Consider the following 25,621-nt stretch of genomic DNA (forward strand, 5'->3'; position numbering starts at 1 on the left):
TTGGCTGGGCCTGCTAGAGAGGAGGTGATGTGCCTGTCACAGGATGCCAGACGCAAGATAAAAGACACCAAAGATACCCTCTGTCTGTGCTTTGGGCAGCATGAGGATGCAGTCATTGAGTAGCATTCTCCACAGCAGGGTGCAGCATGATAATGAGACGCTGGCAGAGTTTAGTCGGGTGTTGCTGAGACTGTATGGGAGGATGGCGGCTGCAGCAGCAACGGAGGAGGAAGAAGCACTGAAGAAGCTGAAAGACAAGACACTTTGTGACCAGTTTGCTCGGGGAGCAAGGGAAGTCTGGGTACATCGCGAGTTGAGGCGCGTCCAACTCACAAATTCCAAGGGATTTGAGAGCATATGGAGGGAAGTCCTCCTCCTCTTCAGAGAGGGTGAATCTCCTTCTCAACAAACTGAAAGGGTCAGAGAAGTCATGGTAGAACCTGAGATCTACAATGTTGCTCTAACTTCCCAGACACAACAGATGATGGATGCTCAGAAGGTCATCATAGCAGAGCTTTTGCAACTCAAGGAGGAAGTGACACATCTGCATGTCCAGGTCCAGGACTTCAAGCAAATGCCTCGACAGAGACAAAAAGTTGTTGTCTGAGGTAATGTGCTACCAGTGCAAGCACAAACAGCACTACACGACTGCCAACAGGCCGCTGCCCCAACAAATTCGACCAACAACACAAACCAGGGAAACTAGACAACTCTGTTGTTGAGGGCGAAACAACAGAGGACATTATTTCCATACCCATGGCAGATTTTGGATTCACAGACAAACATAGGGAAGGTGGTATGGAGAGAAGGGAAGCCTGAGATAGAAGATCCACGTAGCTTGTTAGTATCTCCAAGTCCACGAGTGGTGGCAAAGATTGGAGGTGTTGAAGTAGGATGCATCCTACTGAAGCATCCCTCATCCCTGTAGATGTGTACAAATCTAGGCTGCAGACGCTGGGTACACTTGGAAGCATGGAATCCTCCATCAAGATAGTTGGTGTAGGAGGAGAGGAAATTCCAGGGGAGGGGTTCGTCAAGGCCTCTGCATTGATTGGAAATACTGTAGTCGTGCCATGGTTGGATTCATCATAGTGAATCAGGAAGTTGTGCATGGACTGGGAATTGCTCTGGCAATCTCAGATTGCCAGAGCAAGAAGGCCATGGAAGTTCTCATCTAAGCCAGGAGAGAGAGAGGTGTTGACAGGTTGTCCTGGAAGTGATTCCACCTAGGTCAATCCGATGGTTTTGATGACACTTTGGCATCGATAAGGAATTGTGTGGTGAGCCATGGCTGATAGAGTCAAGTCAAGATACATTTGAGATTGTGGAAGGTTGCAGCTCAGGCCACACCCGTGACACGCATTTGATAGTCGTCAATAACAGTGAGAAGGAAGTGGTGCTACATCCTAACACAGTGTTGACTACTGCTGTTCGGCTTGTAGCGCAGCAAGAAGTTCACACACGTATCACAGAGGAGACAGCTGAGGTGAACATATCTGAGATTCTTGTTGCAGAACATGATAAGCCAGTTGGGACATTGACTGAGAATGATGGCATCCACCGCAAACGTGAAACAGTGCATCGGACGGAGAGGTTTACCACCAAGGATGGATGGACCATTTTACTACCTGCTGGTGTCACTCTACCAGCAATGAATCCAGATGAGACAGAGGTAATCGCCCTGTTGCTCCAGGATAATGAAGGTGCTTTCTCAGAGGATGACCTAGATGTGGGAAAATGTGATATGATATGATACCCCACGAAATCAAGCTATCTTCAGAGAAGACAATCAGGATGCCTTACAGAAGGATTCATCCTAACCAAGTAACAGAAGTGAGACAACTTCTTCCGGATTTGGTTGACAGAGGTATCATCCGCAGCTCTTCGAGCCCATTTGCAAAGCCCTGTAGTGTTGGTTCGCAAGAAGTTGGGTGCCCTCAGATTATGCATGGACTACAGGCAGCTGAAGTTAACGTGGTTAAATCAGATTCATTCCTGCTCCCGAAAATTGAAGACACCTTGGAGGCAATGACTATTCTATTTATGTGTTACAGTAGTGTACAAAGACATTTGCTTGTCCTTTATTTTGTTTGCTAGAAATCTAATCTACACAGACCTTGAAAACAACTGCAATTTCATAAAGAACTTGACAGTACTGAATACCATTATCACACATGCACTTGTGAAGCACACTATACACAATATATGGAAAACCCTGATCACATTTCTTTTAAACTTTCTAATATTTCATTTGGAAATTCTTTACAAAATCACACACACATAAAAACATCATTATTGTAGTGACTTTTACAACAGTTTTGGAATGTAACGGCTATATCTTGTTACATTCTGACAATATACAGGCTTCTGGGTCAGAATATGTGCAGAATAAAAGGGCTCACCTGATAGCCAAGACAGAATTAGCCCTCTAAAATGGTTTGGACGGAATACTATGTAATAAAAGTCTTTAAATCTAGGCTGCAACTGTGCTTCAAATATGTCAAAATATAAATGAATGATTACAAGCACTTACAATTAATACAAACAAAATTGATTTCGTTTGATTTCTTTTCTGTTGCCTTCTCACTGAAAACTATTTGACAATCATAGGCTACTATAGAGCACTCCGGGTTATAATATGTACGAAATTAAGGGCTCACTTGGTAGCTAAGACAGAATTAGCCCTGTCAGAAGGTTTGTACGGAATGTGATATACATTACAGTGGACTCCTACTATAACAAATTCCTCTGGACCTGCAGTTTTCTTTTGTTCTGTTAAATTTCATTTTAGCTGAACGGTAAAGTATATAGAGATGAATATACATGGTAATATTGGGACCTAGATTTTTACTTCGTTGCAACAAAAATTTTTCAAATTCATGAAATTCTTCTGTCAAGAATTTTTTTCACTGCAATTGAATGACAAATTGCCCTTCATTGACCTAAATAAGCACTGAATTCATCAGTGTTTTAGAACCAGTAGCCATGATAAAAGAAATCATGGGCATACATACTCGAACAGAATTCAAACCTACAACCTCCTGATCTCCGGACAGGCATCATCTCCCCTAGATCACCAAGCTTTTACCTGACAGCAAAAGTTGATTCTAATCCTTATAAATGCAGCCGGTACTGCGTAATTATTCAAATTCACAAAATTCTTCCGTCAAAATTTATTTTTCATTGCAACTGATTGACAAATTGCCCTACATCAATGTAAATAAGCACTGAATTGATCAGTGTTTTAGTAGTAGCCATGAAAGAAGAAATCATGGGTGTACATACTCAAGCAGGATTCAAACCTACGACCTCCTGATCACCAGACAGGCGTCATCTCCACTAGACCACCGAGCTTTCTTTTATCATGGCTACTACTAAAACACTGATCAATTCAGTGCTTATTTATGTCAATGTAGGACAATTTGTCAATCAGTTGCAATGAAACAAAAATTTTGTTATGACCCAGTTTGTTAGAATAGGAGTGCACTGTAATGTAATGCATCAAGATAAAAATGCAACATATCTTTTCACAGTGAAAGAGTTTTATTGATACATTAGGTATACATGTAGTTATCAGATGTCATTTGAGATGAACACAGAGCATGACTGAAGATGGGTGTACATCCTAAAGGATGACAACTGAAAGACAAATATATCTTCATCATGATCAGTGCCCAGGAATCTTTCTCAAAGGACATGCTGTTCTTCAAGCTACCCACTTTATACATATACAAAGGACATTTCATTTCATTAATGTGAGCTATGACTCTGCAGTGTCTAGCCTCAGATCAAGGATGAATGTAGCCAGCAGGGAGAAATTTCACAGGACGGAGCAAGGATTGCACAGGTGCTGAAGGATTGTACCATTCTACAGTTTGCGAAAGACTCGGGATCCCGCATCATCTTCGGTTGCCTGAGAAGGAGGGAAGAGAGGATTGATGGCATACGTCATCAATCCAGCGATGAGATCTGGCAGAAGTTTTCTGCAGGAAAAAATAAGGAAGAAGAAAAGGAAAGAAAAAACATTATGAAGGCATAATTCCTGCAGTACATTACGACACATATTATGCGCATACATGCAAGCACACAGATTAAGCACATCTGTGAAGCATTGTACTAAGGTGTGACTTTACTTCACTAAACGAGGCTGTTATTCAAGTATACACACTAACTGGGGTATAAATGTAAAAAGTCCAGCAAGACTTACTACGTGTATCTTGTTTCTGTATCAATCATCACATACTGTAAACTCAGAATTTTTTGCAGTACATTAATTTTTGCGTATTTCGGGCTCCTTTCAGCTGGCACAAAGTCTAAAACCTGCAAAAACCTCTTTATAATGTTCAAGACTCCAAGAACATGTTTTTGAGCGGCTCAGTGTGAAAAATTAATCATGTAAAATATCAGCATTTACAGTAAGCATGTTGTATACAAACATATACTGGTATACCTAAAAAAAATTGTTGACTTTTGTTCCATTCTTGGACAAAATAACAAATGTTGTGATTCTGTGAAATCTTCACATGACATCAATTCTGACGGTGTATGATTTTTTTAAACATGATTTTGAAAGCAAAAAAAAAGATCAAGGATCTCAATTTCTTACACAAACACTTGAAAGCTGAAGATGGATTTATGTGCCAAGACCTTTTGGCAACAAATTTTTCATACTGTAGGCTTTCTGAGTTCCCCTTATGAGTGCAAACTGGCATCACCTGTGCTGCTCTATATCCCATTCATTATAGTATTTCACCACATACTCACTCTGCACAAGCGGGGGCGCTGTTCACCTCCAGCAGCCACACATTCAGACGAGAATCCACCATGAAGTCAAAACCAAACAGCTGGAAGCTGTGGTAGGCGAGTCCTTCAGTGCTTAGCTCCTGCCACGGCCAAGGACAAAATATAACCAATGTCACAAGGAGTACCAACTACCCGATATTCGTGTGGTGTTACCTGTGGGGTTGTTACACATTTTCTTTAGGATAGAGTCACATAGATGAACTGAAAATAGTCTCCACATGAGTGTGTATTAATACATTCACATGTACAGAAGACTGTGTACACCAGTTATAACTTGGGCACTTTGATTCAGAAAATCTTGACTTAAAAAACACACATAAATCACAAACAAACGAAAAAATTATTCATCTCTAGAAAAGGACAGTGTTTTAGCATTCTCTAGCAGGCCTCATAACAGGTCTGACAATGACTATTGCTTACACGATAATGATACTCAACTTCATATGATGTCCAATATTTAGTAAGCACAGAGAGAAAGACATTTCCAACTTACAAAAGCAAACTTATATTTGTGGTTGAAAAGAGATAGAAAAATTCAAGCAAGCGCTAAGCATCAGGGAAAGAGCCAGAAAATCCTACTTTAAAAAAATTTCAAATCAGAACAAAATCATGATATTTCATCATTCCTAGAAGTAACAATCTCAATGAATTTACTTTAATCATAGGAATAAGCCTAAAAGTAGTCGGGTCTATGATCATCTATTTTCATTAATTTCTAGATAATGACAACTGCCAAGGAGTGAATACGAACCTCTTTCACTGCCAGGCAGCAAGATCTGATTATATGTTCAATCTGAGGTAAGAGTTTCTTCCTGAAGTTAACTTGCCAGTGGTCCTCTAAAGTTCTACAGAAATGATAAAAAAAAAATTATAACAGTGGTAAACAGCTTCAGTATTTGAAATCTGTTATGTAATGAATAAAACTACAAATACTTAGTGTATACAGACATGAAGCACTGGTATTTTTCCACAGGAAATGGCTATTCATAACATTTTGAAGGTGTCAGTTCAGTGAAAGGGATGGTGCAACCATTTTCTTTTACAAGTATATTATCAACTTGGTTATCATATCAGAATTTCCAACTCACTAGTTTGATATTGTGAATATGAATTAGTTCATGGATGTGAATAGAGTACTTTGTGGTCCAAAAACATACAACTTTACCATCAACCAATCCCTTATTCTACAGGTTGATTGGAATATCCCATGACTAGTTTGGATTTGCCAATTTAGGAAGCAATAACTGTAAAAAGGAATATTTTAATGTGATTAACTTTTTTATTCTGATCGAGTAAAATATATTTGCTTTATATTTAATTTAGCTGTCTACTGACAAGTTTCTAGTACTGTAACTAGCAGATATCTATGCAGACAAAATGAGGTACCTTAAAAATGGCTATTATTATAATTATTACTACATGTATTACTACTACTACTACTACTACTACTACTACTACTATTTTAGTGCTGATATCATATCACATCAAATGCACATAAATGTCTACCTCGCCAATATTTCATGATTATAGTAGTTCTTGGGAGCTTTAAGTTTTTATTTGATTGATCAGTAAAATCTACGTTTCTGGGACTCACATACAAACATTGACACGCTTGTATGTAAACTCTTTTCTACTTGAGGAAAAGGAAGAGATATAGAAAAAAAGACATTATTTCACCAACCTGTTGAATTCAGGATAAAACATCTCGTTCCCCTCTTCATACTTTCCAAAATCTTTGGAATGAGCTTCCTGCAGTGAGATTTAAAAGAGAAAATCTAATATGTAAGTACTGTAATGTTTGATCAAGTGTGTCAATAAATCAAAAGTTTCAGACCATTCTCAAGCAAATATGCTACGTCAATATGGCATTCTGGATATGTATTTCATCTAGTTACAGTGGAATCACATTGTGTTCATTTCCTGTTTTCCTGAAATATCAAGAATTGACACATTAGTTCCTCAATGAATGACTTGTCAAGTGCTTGATATTCAAACAGGGGTGCATATTTTTACCAGTATTTTTAAAGACTCTTTCTGTTGTGTAGTTGAAAATTCTAAAGATACATGTATTAACATTGCATCACAAAACACCACGGGTATTGAAAGTATGTCTCACCTGAATACAGTGATTGGTGAGATGGCACACAAGATTGATGAGATCATGTGACTGGTATGGCTCTGCACATGTCCGTAGAACTCCTTCCTCCATCAGGTGAATGTTGTATTTGTGATCCAGCAGCACCCAACATCTACATGCAGTACGAATCACACAGAACAAATCACTGTATTACAAAACCTCTATTACATATAAATCATGTTGCTCGACAGAGCAAAGGAAACCATCTTCTTATGTCTGAATTGTAAGCAGCAAAGATAGTGATTTGGTTACCTTTTCCTGAGAAGGATACCAGAATTGAACAGGTACAAATATTTGAATCTATCTTGGAGGGAAAGATCTTGTCTGAGCTAAACACTTTAGATAATCATCACACACATACATAAAAAGATACTTTAGCAGACAGATTCAGTTGTCATAGATTCACTGATCATGGCCTTACAAACAATTAATTTGCCATTTTAAATATCAAACTTCTCACTTTAAATTGGATTTGCGGCAAAGTTTGCTGAAAGCAATGAAAGAAATGTAGTGCCTCCTATCAAACACAAATATAAACTAAAAAAAAATAATAACTTCATCCTGTGAACGTCCAGAACAGCCTGCACATCTACGTTTAGAATCTTTAACACTTCTACATCCAATATGACAATTAGCAGGGAAAAGTTGATCTGCACAGGGAAATATTTGAAGTATGTGACACTCCACTGAAGGATCCATGTGGCTGAACAATTTCTCAAATTACTGAAGGGACACATGCCAAGTTCTGAATATACATGATTCTGGTGTCACTGAACAAAGAATTCTTGCTTTTTTTACCGACACAATGCCATAAAGCACTCTCAAGGGCAAACCTGATGTCGAATTTCCTTCTTCCTGGCAGAAGCAGAGGGTCCTCTATGTACTTCTGAATGACGTGGGCCTGGGTTTGGCGATCTACGAAGGTAAGCAGCTCCTCACATTCTGAGGAGATTAGTATACCCTCCCCTGAAATGTAGAAAAGTAAAGAAAAGAAAACAACCAAGGGCATTTACGAGATTGCTCTTTACTAATGTGCCAAAAAATGGAAGGTTGCAGCTCCTATTTGTGCAGTGCCATTTCAAAATTTAAAATGGTTGAAGTCATTGTGCTCTGTGAAGACGACTCATAGAAACAAGTTCATAACATTCAAAGAATTTATCATTATACAGGAGTAAATGTACATGATAAACAGCAAACTTAAAATGAGTTCTCCATGTTGACAGAATGAGAGAGGAATGCATCAGTACATGGATGGAAACAGGTTCATCTAACATTTGCCTTTGGCAAAGGCTACTTTTATGCCATGTTGATGAAATTGTAACTTTAGTAGGAGGCAGTTTTTTTGCCACATCCTAGCAGCTTTAAATGATCACTCTGTCTAATAACTATCTTTCAAAATGATAGGCTGTCTGCAGCTCTGAGCTTAGTAAATGTTTGTGTGGATGTAGTTAGAACATATAGCATTTGATTACGGAGTATTGAAGGCAAGTTAGTCAATCAAAAGGACACACCTTTCAAACCAGCAGTTGATTTTGCAATCCACACTTCTCCCAAATTTGCATCCCTCCTTCCAGCATACGCTGATCTGAATGCTTCTCTTTGGTCAGACCTGGGAACTTTGAATGGTCTTTTCTTGACCACCACTCCAGCAGGGTCTTGTTCCTCCTCTTTGGGTTTTGGTCTAATGATATAGGTTTCTGGTAACCATGACGATATGTCCTCCCTACTCCTTTCTCTCCAGCTTGTCAGGGCATCAATGAGAGCAGCTTTCCGACTGAGTCTTCCAGAACCTCTGTAGCAGTTCACGAGTTGAAGGATCCCATCATCATGACCTTGATAAAAATGATATGATCTTGATAACAACACAGTGGACTCCCATTAACGAAGTCCTCAGGACCAGCAGTTTTCTTTTGTTATATCGAAATTTTGTTATAACCGAATAAACAATAAAAATACTTCGAGTGGATAATGTTGTGGCCTGAAGTTTTACTTCGTTGTAACCGGTACCTGGTATTTCATAATACCATGTTCGTTATAATGGCAGTGCACTGTTTTTACTATTATCATAACATTATATCAAAGCATAAATTCTATTGACGACTAACCGCACCAGTGACCCCAACACATATACGCGACTGGTTTCTGCACCCGGCCCGGGTTGACAACCAGTCTATTGAGACTCATACAATAGCAGATGATTACTTATGTTATGTAGAAGTTATTGTTGGGACTGCTCGACTGTCATTGACCATGTAACATGATACGTAAGATTATGATGAGTGCATAGTCTAGACAAACCTGCACGTCTTTCATTCAAGCACACAACAGAGTAGCACTATTAAACAACAGTAATCTTTCCAATTAGAACATGAGAAGTAGCAAGGAAAAAAACAAACAAAGTTGATTGTTATTCATTATTGGCATATTGCTGCAAATTACCCGTGGTATGACCAAAAAAAAAGAAATAAAATAAATAAAGTTAGCACACTTACCAAGCCTCCCAAAGGGAACCTTTATCGTGTTTCTTTCTGCTATGATTAAATTAGCCTTAACGGTGTCACCCGTCTTACGGATCCAGTCTGTCCTTTGAGAAAGAGTCTCAATAAGAGCGTGGTAAACGCTACCTTTGTCCTCGCGAACAACGTATGAATACATTTTGCTAGATTGCCTTTGGGCTTTGTTGAGTTAAAGAAATCTCATGGGATTGACTATGCAGCTGCAGATGTCAACAGAATGCTATTGTTGATTCAAAACTCAGAAACGCACGTTTGCTGGTATTTTGAAGAATGCATGATGAGATCGACGCTTGTCATTAACATTCAAAGTTCTTGCCAGTAGCGAGAAGACTGTCAGTGTTTCAATCTCGATCAACCACCGCCCCGGGTAGCGCAGCGCAGATCCGCTGAAACTGCCCCGAAGCTTCCCCGATCATCTTGTGGTCGATCGCTGTGAATACTGACGTTCGTGCGCTCCTAGCGCTAACATTCATACACATATTACATATGAGAGATGCGCGCGGGCTCACGCCTCCCGCCATAGCGAGGAGACTCAATGATCATGACGGTACACGAGCAGACTAAATTCTGTACTGCCAAGCTAAATATATTGAAGGTCTATGGATTATACTGACTGTTTAAAACATAAAAAGTAATAATTGTACTTATTATATATCTTTCAAAACAAAAAATATTAAAAAAAGATTTTTAGATTGATAAATAAATTGTAAAGATAAAAAAGCACAAATTTAGGCTATCAACGCCGATACTGGAATCTCATCGAAAATGGCGATTTGTCAGCGTAGCGTGTCTCAACTCTGCACGATTCTTGCAAGAAGTAAGCTGATTTTTACTAATTACAAACCATTTTCAGAAGTATATTCCGTCGTTATATATGCAATACAGTTTAGATTTACGTTCTATTTTTATTTGGGGTGTAGATTGGTAAGAGTAATTTAGATTGAGATAGTCAATGAGAATGAGACCATCGTCAACATGGTCAATGATCATGACGACTATGAGTGATATACTCTAACGAGTTATACAATGACATATCGAAACATTCACATTGATCTTCCAAGTATTATAAATGTGAATCTCTGACACAAAATGCTGAAAAATGGAGGAAGCTTGTTTGAGATTTGCATAGATACGTTGAATTACAATCAGGCAGGCAAATGAAATCTATTCTACTTGAAACAGCTGGTCTCACAAATGCAATGTACCAGAAATTCTTTTTATCAGTATAAGTTTTTACATTTCTCATATATACATACTGAACAAATCTCGACATATCTGGTATCGAAAGATAAGACGAATAAAACGATAACGTTATTCAAACTCATTGTCACAAAATGCATGCAGTTTAATGTACACCAGCATATTTACAAATAATTTCACGTATATCTTCGTGATATCTTTAATTGTATAAGACAGGAACAATTACATTCATATGGAATGTGTATAGGTCTATAGTATATGTAATAGAAACAGAATGATTTAGCATTTGAGTTTGTACTCAGATTATCATCAACACAGGAAATAATTTATATATGCTTGTATGTTTGTTGTTTTTTTAACATTCAGTTGAGATTAACTTTTGTATGTGAAATTAGTGAACAGCTACATCATAGTTTCAATGCATAAATGTGATTAACAGTTATACACAGATATATATATATATATATATATGTATATATAGCATGCAACAAACATTTTGATAAATGTAGCATATGTCGTAGTTGTTATGGTTCCTGACTTAAATTTCAAATATTGTCTTGTGAAATAAAATGATGTGTATCACTTGGTTACACAAATGTGCTGTAAATAAATCTACACTAAACATAATGAATGAATATATTATTTACACTGACAATGCTGCTAGTTTATCTTCCAGCATTGCATTACTCTTGGTACCGCGATGGGGGTCTGACTTCACGTCCATATCGCGTTATGTACCGGGTAGAGACTGATTTCCTATCAGATTGTCTTTGTCTTCTGTCTGGATGTTGTCTCCTTTCCTCACTCCTGTCGTCGTCTTCGAAGTGAACCCGTTTTGAAACTATTGGCTTCGTTCCGGTTGGCATCTCTCTCAGGTGAGATCTATTTCTCCTCAAGATGCTACCGTTGGGAGTTGCTACTTCGTAGGATCTTGGTTCCTGACGTACTTTGCTCACTTCGGCAGGAAGCCAAGTGTTGTCTTTGGGATTCAGAAGTCTCACTTTCTGTCCAACGTGCAGAGGCGGTAAATCTCTACCTCCATGCAAGTCGTGATTGTGTTTGATGTTCTCCTGTCTCTGAAACAACAAATCAGGCGTAGACGATTGTCTGGTCAGGTGGTGACTTGGAAGTGTTGTCCTGATTGGTCTTCCAAAGAGTAGTTCAGCAGGTGATGGTAGGTTGGAGTCGATTGGTGTGGCACGAAAATGTAGTAGTGCTGTCTGGATGTCTTGTCCAGTTCTGGTACACTTGGTCATGATTCCTTTCACAGTTTGTACCATGCGTTCAGCGAGTCCGTTGGATCTTGGATATCGTGGAGACGATGTAATGTGATCAATTGACCATTTCTCACACATCTCTTGGAATGGTCTTCCAACGAATTGTGGACCATTGTCTGATATCAGAGTTGCTGGTGGTCCGAAAAGACTGAAGATACCACTCAGTATGTTTGCGACTGCCGCACTGGATGTATCCTTCAACTTGCGAACGATTGGATACTTTGAATGGTAGTCGGTCACCAACAGGTATTCTTCCTTGTTGAAAGTAAACAAGTCAGTTCCAAGCTTCGTCCACGGCGAAGTTGGTATGTCGTGAGGTTGCAAGGGTTCTCTTTGTTGCTTGACCTGATTTTCTTGGCAGGCGTAGCAATTCTTTGAGATTTGCTCAATGTCTTTATTGATGTTCGGCCAATACACGGTTTCCCTTGCTAGTCTGCGGGTACGTTCAATACCTTGATGACCCTGATGAAGTTGATTCAGGATGTCTTGTCTGAGGTCTGTGGGAATGATGACTTGATTGCCTTTGAAAAGTACACCATCTGATACTCCGATTTCATCGCGGTATGGCCAAAATGTTCTGACCTCTCTAGGTATTTCCTTGATTGTGTCTGGCCAACCATTCGTGACGATTTGCCACAGAGCTCGCAAGGTAGGATCTCTCGACGTCTCTTGTTGCAGCTCATTTCTCTTCTTTTGTCCAAAGAAGATAAGGTCAATCTGTGATATGTCGATTTCCTCACAGATCTCTTCCACATTGACATCAAGGGGAACGTCTTGATTCTTGCTTGGATTAGGCATTCTGCTCAAAGCATCTGATATGATCATCGATTTGCCTGGCTTGTACTTGACATCATAGTCATAGCCTTGAATTTTGATGAGAAGTCTCTGCAAACGTGGTGGCGCACATCTCAGTGGCTTTCTGGTGATCATCTCTAAGGGTTTGTGATGAGTTTGGACAGTGAACTGGTTTCCGAACAGGTATGTGTGGAAACGTTGTATTCCAAACACGAGGGCTAGCGTTTCTCTCTCTATGTTGGAGTAGTTAGCTTGTGACGATGAGAGAGACTTTGAAGCAAATGCGACAGGTTTGCCTTCTTGCATCAAACAAGCTCCTAGGCCTTTTGATGATGTGTCGACTTCTAGGATCGTTGTCTTCCTTGGATCATAGTACTGCAAACAAGATTCTGCAGAGATCGCTTTCTTGAGTTCGTTGAAGGCATGTTGATGATCGTCTTGCCATGTGAATGGCACATCTCGCTTCAGTAGTTCACGTAAGGGTGATGCCTTTTCAGAGAAGTTGGCGATGTGTGGAGCGAGATAGTTAAGAAGACCAAGGCACTTCTGTAGATCTTCTTTGTCTTGAGGTGTTGGCATGGCATGAATGTCTTCAATCTTCTGTGGATCAGGGCGGATGCCATCTCTGGTATATACAGAGCCGAAGAAGTTGATGCTGTCAGTTTTGATGATACACTTCTTACTGTTGAAGATAAGTCCTTCTCTTTGGGCAACTTCCATCAGTCTGTGGAGGTTTTTGTCATGCTCTGCCTCGGTACGTCCAACAACTGCAATATCATCAGCGAAACAGATGCATCCATCTACTTGACCAACGATACGGTCCATGTGTTGCTGGAACAAGTCTTGGCTGACAGAAAGTCCGAAAGGTAGGCGTGTGTAGCAGTATCTGCCAAATGGAGTACGAAAAGTTGTCAGCTCCTGGGATTCTTTGGATAGGTGAACAGACCAATATCCGGATTTCGCTTCGAGCTTAGAGAAATACTTTGCTCCGGAGAAAGCTGGGTTGACCTCTTCAAGAGTCGGAATCTTGTGGGGACATCGTTTGAGATTCTGGTTTAATCTCCTGGGATCTAGGCATACTCTCAAGGATCCATCTTTCTTGAGAACTGTAGTAATCGAACTGCACCAGTCGGTGTGATGGTCGATTTGTCTGATGATGCCTTGCTTCTCCATTGAGTCAAGCTCAGCCTTGAGTTTGTCTTTGATGTGGACGCTGCACTTTCTTGGAGCATCAATGGTGGGAACAGCTCCTTCTTTGACATGTAGTGTTGCTTCTCCACGAAAGTTACCAATACGATCACACTGTTGCGGATAGAGCACTTGCAGGTCCTTGACAGATATCAACGGAGACGGTCTGTTAGGTGGACTACGACTCTGAGGGTGCATCTCATGGATTGTTACCACGTGTAACTCACTGCACATAGGTAGTCCAATTATCACTGGTCCTGAGACATCGACCACGTAGAAAAGTTGATCTCTCCACTCGGAGTCTTTGTACTTGCACGTGATCTGAAGGGTACCCAAACAATGTATCGGGGAACCGTTGTATGCGGTAAGACGTGCTGAAGTCGGGTGTACAACTGCTTGCCACCTGCTTCCATACATGGCCTTGATTGTCCGTAGAGGGAGTGTATTTCCACTCGCTCCGGTGTCGACCTTTGCATGTAAGATGTGTTGTCCACGTTTGCTGGGACAGATAATTCCAATCTTCACGAATGCTTCTTTCTGATGCACAGAATCGATAGATGCGTCTAGGTCGTTTCCCAGTACGATAGTGTTAAATTCCTCAAAATCTTCCTGGGTTTCTCCTTCTGGCTCTTTGGAGAACTCGGCTACCTTTTGTTTGGTTGGCTGCCTGGTGGGTGTCTTCTGTCTTCGTGGTGAAAAACTGCGGTTACCACCTTGGCGTCGTCTGCTTGGACTTCGTCCTCGAAGCACTTTTCCGTGTTTTGTCTTTCTGCAGCATTTAGCCCAGTGTCCTTTGGAACCACATGCTTTGCAAATGTCTCTGTAGGCTGGACACTTTCGTGGTGGATGATTCAAATTACAGTTACCACACTTCTTGCGTCTATCTTGGTTATGTGATAGAGCATCTACGTTGCTTGCGGAGGAGTCGATCGAACGAAGACACTGTTTGCCTACGGCTATGGCTTCGTATTTCCTGCCTTCATCAAGGAGGTTTGCTATCTTGTAGCCTTTGGGTTGGTCTAGAAGATCTTTCTGGAACGCCTCGATAGGTGTAGACGCAATGACTAGCTCTGTCACGCGTTCTGAGAGCTCATTTTCGGTAAAGTCACATTCTTTGGCTTTACTCCGGCATCTATTTAAAAATTCGTCGATAGTTTCATTTGCGTGTTGACGATATCGCATCAGCTCCAGTCTGTGGATGCAAAAATTTAGCTTGACTTTCAATTGACCTTCAAGAGTAGACCACAACATTGCAGGTTTTTCTTGATCCTCATTGGATAGACCGGATGCGTTAATTCTACGCAAACCTTCATTTCCTACTGCAATTTTGATTTTGATTGCTTGCTTCTTTGGGTCTTGGACATCGTTGTCTTGGAAGCATAACTCCATGCGTTGTTTGAATAACTTGAATTCTTCCGGCACATCAGCACTATTCCAATTCATTTCTGGATACTTTGCCATCGTGCGTTTTGATTTAGATTGAGTTGGAGATACAAATGATACAATGCTTGATATCAACGTCACACTGTGCAAACTTACGGCTGAATGGTTATAGATATAGTTTACAAAGTAAACAAATCAATAATAGTTTGCAAACACAGAAATATGTGACACAAAATCACTACTGATATACATGTATCAATAGTGTACACTCTCCAAAATACATCGAAACATGTCTAGATGTCAAGATTACCACAGTAATACACAGATGCATATGAATATGTCAAAACATTCATGTACACAAATAACGAATGTATGTAATTGTCCACACGCAAGTGTTCAAATGTCTGAGATAGTTTAATGAATTGTACTCATTCTCATTTCTTTTATCTGGTTGCATGGATTCAATGTTGATATCAGTCTGGATCGTGCCGTGTCTTGATTGTCCGTCCTCGCTACGTTGTAGCTTGCAGGGTAGATGAACTGCGATTAACGGAAAACTGCGTATGCTCTGTCAGAAATATCCTTCCGCTGAGTGATGGTCTCGGTAGAAGCAATGATGTCGCAATACACGTTGCTATGCCGATAAGATAAACACATTTCTGGCCAGTCCAGGATAATACGCGTCTATCTGCGTCTTCTATTGTTATGTCAACAATGGATGTCAATGGATACGGTGCGCTCAGGTAATGCGAACTTGGTCTATTGTTACGTCAACAATGGAAGTTCCTGGTTGAAACGCTCGGGTATTGCGCGTACTTGGATACAGTGCGCGTCGATAATGCTTGTTTACTACAGAACTGCAACTGTCCAATGTGGCGAATGTCAGTGATTCGTGCGACGAAAATGTTCTGACAACATTTTGTACGAGCTACACAGCTATATCTTACGATGTAGAAACGAATATAGAATGCTCTGCAAAGCGTTCATCAATCCGATGATATGTATTCGTATCGTTATTTGTTGATGAGCAGCATGGATGATAAAATAATCGGTTTATTCACGCACAGTGTTACTCACAAGACGAGTCGTTAAGCTAGTCCATGCACGTATCAGCACTAGACGTAGACGTGTTGTGCGCAGTGTCCTCTCGGGCGGTTTCAGCACAAGTCACTCATGATGAATTTCCCTAAGAAAACTTTAGTTCCGTGCTGATTTGGCATAAATCCGTGTCGGCACCGCTGCCACCATGTTGTAATAGTGGACCGGATTCAATGATGAACAGAGGACTCAGTTGTTTAACGATAAAATGAACAACTTTAATCCACTATCACAAACTAGCGTCATGTAATGACTGCTGCTCTGACCGTATCACTCAAATATAGAATACATGGAATATGCGTACACTTGTGATAAATGTAGTGCGCTCATATAACACAACAGTACTGTCTAGTATAGCTCATGTGTAACGCTAGGGCAGCAGGGCGCAGGGGGAATGCTGCCGCATGCACTTCAACAATAAATAGATTGTATTATACTACAGTATAAGTAGCCCAAAAAATTACACATGTTGATCATCAGATGTTTTTATTCTCTTTTATTGTAATTCTTGGGTGTGAAGAAAATCAATATCTTCGGTGAATATATATGACAACAAATCACAACATGAAATTAAATTATTCCAACTCTAATAAAATTTGAATATATAAATAAAGTGTCATATTTAATCATACAGGTCTAGCTACTGTGACCATGATTAAAAAAAAAAATCATGAGTTGAATTATATCCCAAATAGCATGTTGGAATAGTAGTAGAAGGAGTCAGGAGTCTGGATCCCTGTTTGTGGGCAGTTTCAATAGGGAGCTTTAGATTTTGACGCGCGGACGTTTGAAACGACGGGTGGGCTGGACGTTCTCCTCTCCCCTACGTCGCGTTGAAAAGTAGCTTTAGATTACGCTGGGACGCAACGTATAAAAAATAAAATTGCGCCCCCATATGATCGGTACCCGTACATGAAGTAGCTCTCTACGTTGCAAACTGTGCGGACGTAAAAATAGCCCGGTACACGTAGTGAAAATCTCAGGTGACGCAAGCTAAAAATAGATCGACTTGACGCATGCTTCTGCGCACGCTCAGATCATGGTTTTTTTCTTTTGAACGTCCCCACGTCTAAAATCTAAAGCTCCCTATTATTTAATAATGACGGCTTTTCTTTAGTTATTCCACAAAATCAATGGAACAATCTCCTTTTCAAATGGAATTTATCCAAGAATGTTTCTTAAATTTTGCTCATGTAACGCAAGCCGCCCATGATTCGACCACGACACTGTCTAAAATTTGCGTGCGCATGGTTGAACCTTGGCATAGGAGGTCAAACCTTGGACCCTTGGTGCTGGTGCCAATAATTGTATGCACAACTGCTTATTTAATTCTTAGAATAAACAGGGATTGGATTGATAGAATGATACCTTAATTCAGTACTAAATAATAAAGAATAATTTGTATGTTTGTCTTTGTCAGTGTTTAAATTCTTACAGTGCTTCACCTGCCATCTATACTGATTCTCTTTCCGCCAAGGTGTTGTCTTTTTATTTCTCCAAACTCATTGATATTTACTTTTCTTCATGCTTTGCAGGATTAGTCATAGGCGGTGGAAGCTCAACTTGTTATGGAAGACAGCTGTCTGTGTTAACATCCAAAGAATGCAAGCAAACCAGCCCAAACCTAGACCTATCTAGGCCAATTCCATGCCTCCTTCAGTCTTCCCAAAGCTACCAGATACTGAAGAGGTACACTAGTTGGTATAACACATGTGAGTACAAAGTCACAATGTCTGTTTTCTTGTGTGGTTTTGAGGAAAGTGTGCTTCAGGTGAGGGTGAAAATGTATCATGAAATCATGAGTTTTAGTGAATTCAACTTCTTTTATAAAATTAGATCCATATATTGTACCTCTTCATTAATGTCATTTGCTCTCTCTGTCACCCTAACAGTCAAATGTACAGTAGAACCTGGAAATACACGTAGAGATGAATTGGAATAGTGTGTTTTTTGTTCTGTTTAACTAGAGTGTAGGTAGAATGTACTTTTGGCAGGGGGGTGGGTGTGGAGTAGAGATGTCTTGCTGATCAATTTGCCAAGTAAATGAAAAGTTGAAACATACCAAATCGATGTGAAAATATATTTTTAAAGTTCTATGATTCACCAATATGAAAGATAATCAAGAAAGAAGAATGTAGGTTTTGAAGTTGTGTTTGATAATTTTGTGCTAGATTGACTTGATACAGGAGAGATTCTATGTCTTCACTGTCTCGTCACAGCCGTGGAACAGTCCTGAATATTGCTAGAAAGGTGAAATCTCTTCATACTTTATTTGCAGTGACTGCTGATCAGCTATGGAAAGGAATGGTGGCAACAACAGGGAAGGCTGCTCGCAAGGCCAGGGGCAAGAGACCAGCAAAGAGACTGAAAAAGGATCTAAACAGGGGACAAATCATCGGTGAAGGTGTGTACATGATGATTACACATTGATATCAAAGAAGTAGAACAGTGATGGGTCTGATCATTTGATAAAGGGACAGATAACTGTATGTGAGCTCATTTCAGGAAATAATGACTGGTTATTGTTCTGGCAGTCTGTTTATGATGACCATGAATCATCATGGCAGAGGGTCTGCCCCAACAAGATTTCAATCTTTAAAACTTCGAGATTTGTATATCTCCCCCCCCCCCCCCCCCCCCCCCCCCCCAGCTCCGGGGGAGGGGAGAGACTTGGGCCCTGCAGTACTTTTCAACATGAAGATCATGGGGTCTCAGGCTTATGCAGTATATCGTATGTAAACTGTTTTCCAGACCGTCTTTTTTTCTGATATGTGGCATGAATTTAATGTGGAGCTTTTCTTTAATGCATCAAGTGTCGGTAATCATATTTCTGTGATCTGGTCCTGTTTCTTTTTATCATAATTTTATCTGTTCATTGAGAGTATTTCATATGAAGATAGAATAAAAAAGTTCTCTTCCATTTGAACTCTAGTTTGATAGTGTACCATTGTCTCTTTCAGTTGTAGAATTATCAAAAGCATCCAGATCTCTAGGCTGTGTAACTGATTGGCTAATTGGCAACACATTTTAAATATCGGAGTTAATGATCATTTTGTCTCAAATTGGCAAATCTTTGTGATTTTGTTTCTGATTTCATGCACACTCAGTTGATTAAACTAGTTCCATCTAATCTTTCTCTGATATCCGAGACATGATAAAATTCAGAGGTGCTAATTTAATGAGGACAAGCTGAAAAATTTTGCAGCAAGAGTACCCAAGCACTTGTTGGGTTTGAGAAAATCAAATTTTCCTTTTTGCAATGCTGATGGCATTTTGTGTTATACCAGGCAAAGCAAGGATAGCATGGCCTGGTCTGAATGCACCGGTCACCCAGGGCAAGGAGGTATTGACCATCCAGCGGAAGCAGCCTGACCCGGAGCGAGAGGAGCGGCTGAGGCTGATTAGAGAGCAGTGGGACAAGAAGAGGAAGCGCAGGGTACCCCCCGAGGAGAGGGGATGGACCTCCAAGAGCTGGGGTGGACGCTCTCTTGGTCCTCCAGACCCGATTCCTGGAGGTGAGTTAAATCATGCAGTGCAATGATTGAAAATCAAATTATGATATCAGACTGTCAAAGAATCCAAGATAAATGTGTGTTGAACATATCAAAAGTACTGTACAAGCTGAAATTTTCGCCGTGGTTTTATTTTTGTGAATTTTGCAAATCGCCTTTGAACTGCAAAAATAACAACAGGCTAAAATAACAATGCGCAAATAACCAAGTTCAGTTAGACCCTCGCAACCGTGAAATTAACAACACGCGAAAATGTCCTCCAAGTATCAATTCACGAAAGTATCTGTACACAAAGATTTCAGCTCGTACAGTATTTGTTTTGTGTCTTTTAGTTGCAATTTGGAAATGCTTTATCATTATGATTTGAATGTTCTTGCCCTCTGTTTGCTTCTTCCATTTGATGTCAGATGGAAAAACGTCAAACTTACAATCAAACCCCATTTGGTTTGATTGGTAGAAATCTGTTTGCATTTCCATTTCATTTTTTTTTTTCATGGTTGGTTTTTTCTGTATTCTTTCAAACAAAGCAGGCACTCCTGGAGATAAAGGTGATGAAATTGAATAGTGTGACATTACTATACATCTTAGTGTTGATTTTAAACCATGATGAGCTCAGTGGAGTCAGAGACTTCTATCATATCATCCAGAGGAGGGTTATTACCTTGTCAAAGCATGATAATCAGACCGTCATTCCCTTTCTTTAATATGAGGTGCTTGAAAATTAATATTCGCATGTGAAATATGTGTCTTGGATTATTTTCCTACATAAGATTAGGAGTCATGTAATTGTCTCTACTTGAGGTGTGGAATTTTCTGCATAAATCATTGTGACTTCTGTCAGCTTTTTATGTCTTTTACTGATGCATGGAGATGATTTCATATTTTAACATAATGAATAAATCAATCACATTTGCTTGAGGAAAAGAAAAAAAAAAAGTTGTGACAGTACCACATGCATCATGAGCCTAAACACCCTTTGCTGTATCTTTCTCTGACCAGAAAACTTTGAAGGGTTTGATTCCCGTGTCATCACAGTCCGACGGGTCTTCAACATGACAGGGTCTGTGGGAAGGAAACGGTCCATGTCAGCTCTTGTCGTCGTCGGCAACGGAAATGGGGCTCTGGGTGAGCACATGTTTGCTTCTGTCATGCTAAAGGCTCATTGCCTATTGAAAAACCTGTTGTCCAAGCACCGTCTGTAAACTTTTGCTGTATCCTACCTACCCCTGTGGCACCTCTCCAGACAGACTGTTGTGGAATATTTGACATTCCTACTATCAGGATGAAATTTATTTGTACTCTCCTTAGATGCCATGTGTGAAGAGATCCCATCCCTTAATCTGCTTTGTTTAAAATTTCATTTTGCGACCAGCATGTACTGTTTGCTAATACTGCTACTATGTATAAGCCTACCAATCTAACACTTTCATGGGTCATCATTAAGTTGTGAGTTACATAATCCTTTGTAGATTTCTTCTCAGACAATAATTTTAAAGGCATTATTAACCATTTGCAGATAAAACAAAAACCAAGCTTTAGTGCTTCAAAATAGTTCTAAAATGTGATTTAAGGATGTAAACAACCAATACAAAAATTTTAATCAGTATAATCAATGTTAAGTATTGTTAAATCTACAAAATGTTAACAATAGTTATAATAAGATTGTTTCTAGAATAAACCATCTATAGTTATGGTTTATTGAGAAAAATAGTGATATTTCCTTATACTTTAGGTTTATTGCAAAATTTTTCTATGGTAGGATGTTTTGTGATACAACTGACCTACTGCTTATGTATGCATCAAATGTGAAACTCAAACATTTTTTTAGATACTGCTCCCAATAGTAAACAGTACCTTTAAAGAGATTTTACCCCCCCCCCCCAAAAAAAAAAAAAAAGAAAAAGAAAAAGTAAAGAGTATAACCTCATTGTGTGAACAGTTCCAATCCTGACCTAGTTTGCACTGTCTTTGATTATCCTCCAATTTTATCAGGTTACGCCATGGGCAAAGCACCTGATGTCATATCGGCTCTGAGGAAAGCAAAGAACAAGGCAGCCACCAATCTGCACTACATTGAACGATATGACGGCCACACAAGTAAGATCAACTTTGATACCCAACTGTATTCTGCATACTGTTCTGTTGTATTCTACATTTAGTTTTGATGATCAGTTGCAGATTATAAGAGGGTTATTATGCAAATATGTCTGTAAGAAATGAAGAGACTTTTGGCTTCCGTCTACTGTCGTTAATATCGTGTTGCGATATACCTGGTGAAAAACTTTGAAAACTTCAGATGTCAACTCTAATGGCAAATGGTGTTTGTCCAATGATATGCTAGTATTGGCTCACTGCTGTATGTGGTGGATGTCAATTTCACTTTTGAATGATTCAGTCTTGATACATAATGCTTCAGTAGAGAATGAGAGCAGATTGTTGTCACTTTTAACTTTAAAGACTGTTTTACACATGTAAACTTTAAAAAAAAGAAAGAAAAAAGAACTTTTGTTGCTTCAGTGTGCTTCATAAAATGATGGTTTTCTCTCTTTCTTGTCTTTGATTTTTGCAGTATACCATGACATTGAAACCAAGTTTCAAGTGACAAGAATACGCATGCGCAAGCAAAACAAAGGTGAGGTGACATATGCTGAGAAATTGTACTCACATTTATGCTTTAGCAGTACACGTAGCTTAGTAACATTTTTCATTTTTTTTCTTTTCTAAATACCAAATTACTGTGGAACATGATATTTTCGTGGCATGAAATTTTTGCGAATTGGAGCCGACAGCCTTTTTCGCGGCAAGAAATTTTCACGAGTTGCCTCTAACATTCAATGCATATAGAGTAGACAAGAACTTTCACATGCATTTTAATTTCGCGAATCTTGGCTCTCGCGAAATTTGCGAAATTAGAATGCACGCGAACATTCCTCGTTTTACAGTACTTAGAAGAATCAATGAAGTAGTTCTTTTTGTTAGTGTATGAAGATTGTGACTGGTCCGTCCATTATTTTCAGCCATTTTTTGTGCATTGGCTCATGGTAGTTTTTACCCAAGTTCATCAGGCATTCTGCTTCTTCACAGGTATAAGAGTATGGGAGTCTCGGGCATTGTGAATCAGTTTCCTTTTGCAAGAGAAAAACAGCTCAGTGTTGAATGAGTGTGTGTTTAGGAAGCATGATGTGTATAAAAGTTCCACAATATAAGAGTCTGGTGCAATATGTGGCTTGAATGCACTTTGTGAAAGATGTGATTATGATAGTCAGAGATAGTTATTCTTCCACAGAAATGAAAAATCTAATAATCTAAGAATCTTTACTTCGTTGGAGCAAGCATTTCGATATAACTTTGTTCGTAATAACGGGAGTGCCCTATGACTAGAACACACTGTCAATGTCATACTCACTGTACAGGCTATGGTCTGAGATGTCACCGCGTCATCAAGGAGATCTGCCGATTGGGTGGGATTAAGGACCTCTACGCCAGGGTGTACGGCTCCATGAATCCGATCAACCTGACCAGAGCAGCCATCAATGGATTTGTGGATCAGGTACACATGTGTTCCCTCGATGTGTCACTTATGAAATTCAGTGCAGTCGACAGCACATATCTCTAATAACCTGAACAAACAACAGGTATTGTAGACTTTGATGTGTTCTAGTTATTGCATGTACTGCACTCTTGGAGATACATGCGTGTTCCAGCAAGAGTTTAGTTGACATGGGAAAATGCCCCCCCCCCCCCCCCAAACCCTTACAGCATGATTTGTGCTATTGAGGTGTCTTGTATTTAACAACTGCCCTATACTTCAGACAGGCCATTCATTCTACTTGCCCGACTGAATTTTAGCTGCCCGGGCCAGTGGCTTTTGAAAAGTAAGTTTCGTAGCAGCCTGTCAGTGAGGCATGTCTAGCAATTCAAGAGGGAGAAATATTTTGCCCAAGATTGACAAGGTTTGCACAATTGGTGTATTCACTCTCATGTACAGAACTTGATTTTTTTTTTTTTTTTTGGTAGTATAGTGTACCTGTAGTGTTGAAAACTGAAACTTGAAGACATTGACTTCAACCTTTTAACCCTTCACCTTCACTTAATTTTACTCAGATATGTTTATCAATGAAGTGCACTGTCTTGTATCATGTTTGGAAATTAATGGAATAGCATGAAGTGGGTTTGAATCTGAACAGAGAGATGTCTAAATGGGCAAGTAGATGGACAACTGGTATTCATCTAGCATGGTGGTTGAACTAGTATGGAAAAGAAAAAAAAGTAGACGAATTGAAATATACTGCCAAGTAATGTCAACAATGCCTATTCCTCATTGCACCATGTACATATTCCTAGCAATTATTGAAGATTTTTCATATTGTATTCAGATCAAGATTCCATTTTGAATATTTGGCTGCTACAGGAAACACACCAACAAATAGCAGACAGAAAAGGGCTACACGTGATAGAGATGCGTGCCGAATGTGGACCGCTCCCCATACTGGTGGCATCGCCCCGGTCCAGAGAACCTCGAGACGACGTGGAGGAGGAGTCATGGGATAAAGAGCTCCCTCTGGAGTGGAAGGAAGAGAAGCCTCGCAAGAGGAAGAGCCACTTTGAGCGCGAGGGAACCATGATATTCTAAAGGGACAACTATCGGGTCATATTGAGACCATATAAAACTGACCTCCTGTGTTGTGAAAGATTGCAATGTGATAGCTTTGTGGACTAGAGCAGAGCAACAACTGTAATGTAGCTGGCACAGGATCCAGGATTCAGCAGTCTAGACTTCTCATCAAGTTACCTGTCTATTCTGTCTGTCTGTCTGTATGTGCATAGCAAGGTTTCAAGTGGAGTTTAACACAAGGCACTATATCATGCTTGCCTGCCAAATTTACAAGATTTCTGTAATGATGACTTTTGGTTTCTATCTTGTATGTCAATGTACAATAACTCAAAATTAATGTCTAATGAACAAGGCTATTAAACAAAACAAAAAACAAAACAAGTCAAACCTAAATATTGACTACTCTGTGGAAACCTTATTGGTCAAATGAGGTAAAGTGAGGATAGGGTAGATTAGAAATTATTGTAAACTATGAGAAAATATTTACTTTATTCCAATATACATTGCAATAACACAATGCAAAAGAAATGGAAATTGTGCTAAAGAGTGTGTGCTCAGATTGGTAAAGAAAACAGTAGAAGCAACGCTGCACACTAGATCTGGTTGGACGGTCCAGACCAGTAAAAAATCACTGTCGGACCAGTAACTTTTTCAGGAATGAACCAGTAAAAAAATGGAAAAACTGGCCTCTTGGTCTGACAGGGACAGGTCAGACCAGTAGAAGAAATGGGTTAGTGTGCAGCCCTGGTGAAAGTTATAGACTGTTAAAGACAGGCTAATGTCCTTAGACTAAAGAATAGCAAAAGGGTTTTGTTACATGCTCACAGATATCAATTTAAGGCAAGACAAACCTGAAACACCAATGAATATTAAAAATACCAGAATGAAAGGTACATGTATTTGTATTACGTGATTTCCTAGAAGTCTAAAGTGGCCATTGCATGTGCTGTACATGTACATTGCCCTACTTGGAACATCTTGAATGTGTATTATTTTGCACAGACACATCGATTTATATGTTATCATGCTTTCAAAGGTAGACCATTGTCTTAAGTTTATTTATTTTTTCTTAAAGTATGGAGACCCGTTATGATCTT

At 39.6% G+C, this 25,621-nt stretch overlaps 2 protein-coding genes across 2 annotated transcripts; one reads left to right on the plus strand and one right to left on the minus strand.

Annotated features, from left to right (window-relative positions):
- Positions 1–3,755: 3,755 nt before the first annotated feature.
- On the minus strand, positions 3,756–9,605 carry LOC139744993 (tubulin--tyrosine ligase-like). Its single transcript, XM_071655400.1, has 8 exons — positions 9,433–9,605; positions 8,452–8,772; positions 7,774–7,906; positions 6,920–7,052; positions 6,485–6,552; positions 5,555–5,648; positions 4,765–4,883; positions 3,756–3,983 (listed from the first exon to the last, which is right to left on the minus strand). Exons 1-8 carry the CDS (start codon positions 9,593–9,595, stop codon positions 3,869–3,871), a joined length of 1,146 nt encoding a protein of 381 aa, XP_071511501.1. The 5' UTR covers positions 9,596–9,605; the 3' UTR covers positions 3,756–3,868.
- A 6,418-nt stretch (positions 9,606–16,023) lies between these two features.
- Positions 16,024–24,597, plus strand: LOC139745659 (small ribosomal subunit protein uS5m-like). The gene is made up of 9 exons (XM_071656057.1): positions 16,024–16,042; positions 17,933–18,109; positions 18,676–18,801; positions 19,685–19,912; positions 20,909–21,034; positions 21,902–22,006; positions 22,479–22,541; positions 23,323–23,459; positions 24,321–24,597. Exons 1-9 carry the CDS (start codon positions 16,024–16,026, stop codon positions 24,540–24,542), a joined length of 1,203 nt encoding a protein of 400 aa, XP_071512158.1. The 3' UTR covers positions 24,543–24,597.
- The last annotated feature ends 1,024 nt before the right edge of the window (positions 24,598–25,621 follow it).

Source organism: Diadema antillarum, unplaced genomic scaffold (genome assembly GCF_040938485.1).
Source record: "Diadema antillarum isolate AM-2024a unplaced genomic scaffold, OU_Dant_1.0 scf00000036, whole genome shotgun sequence".
Lineage (NCBI taxonomy): Eukaryota > Metazoa > Echinodermata > Echinoidea > Diadematoida > Diadematidae > Diadema > Diadema antillarum.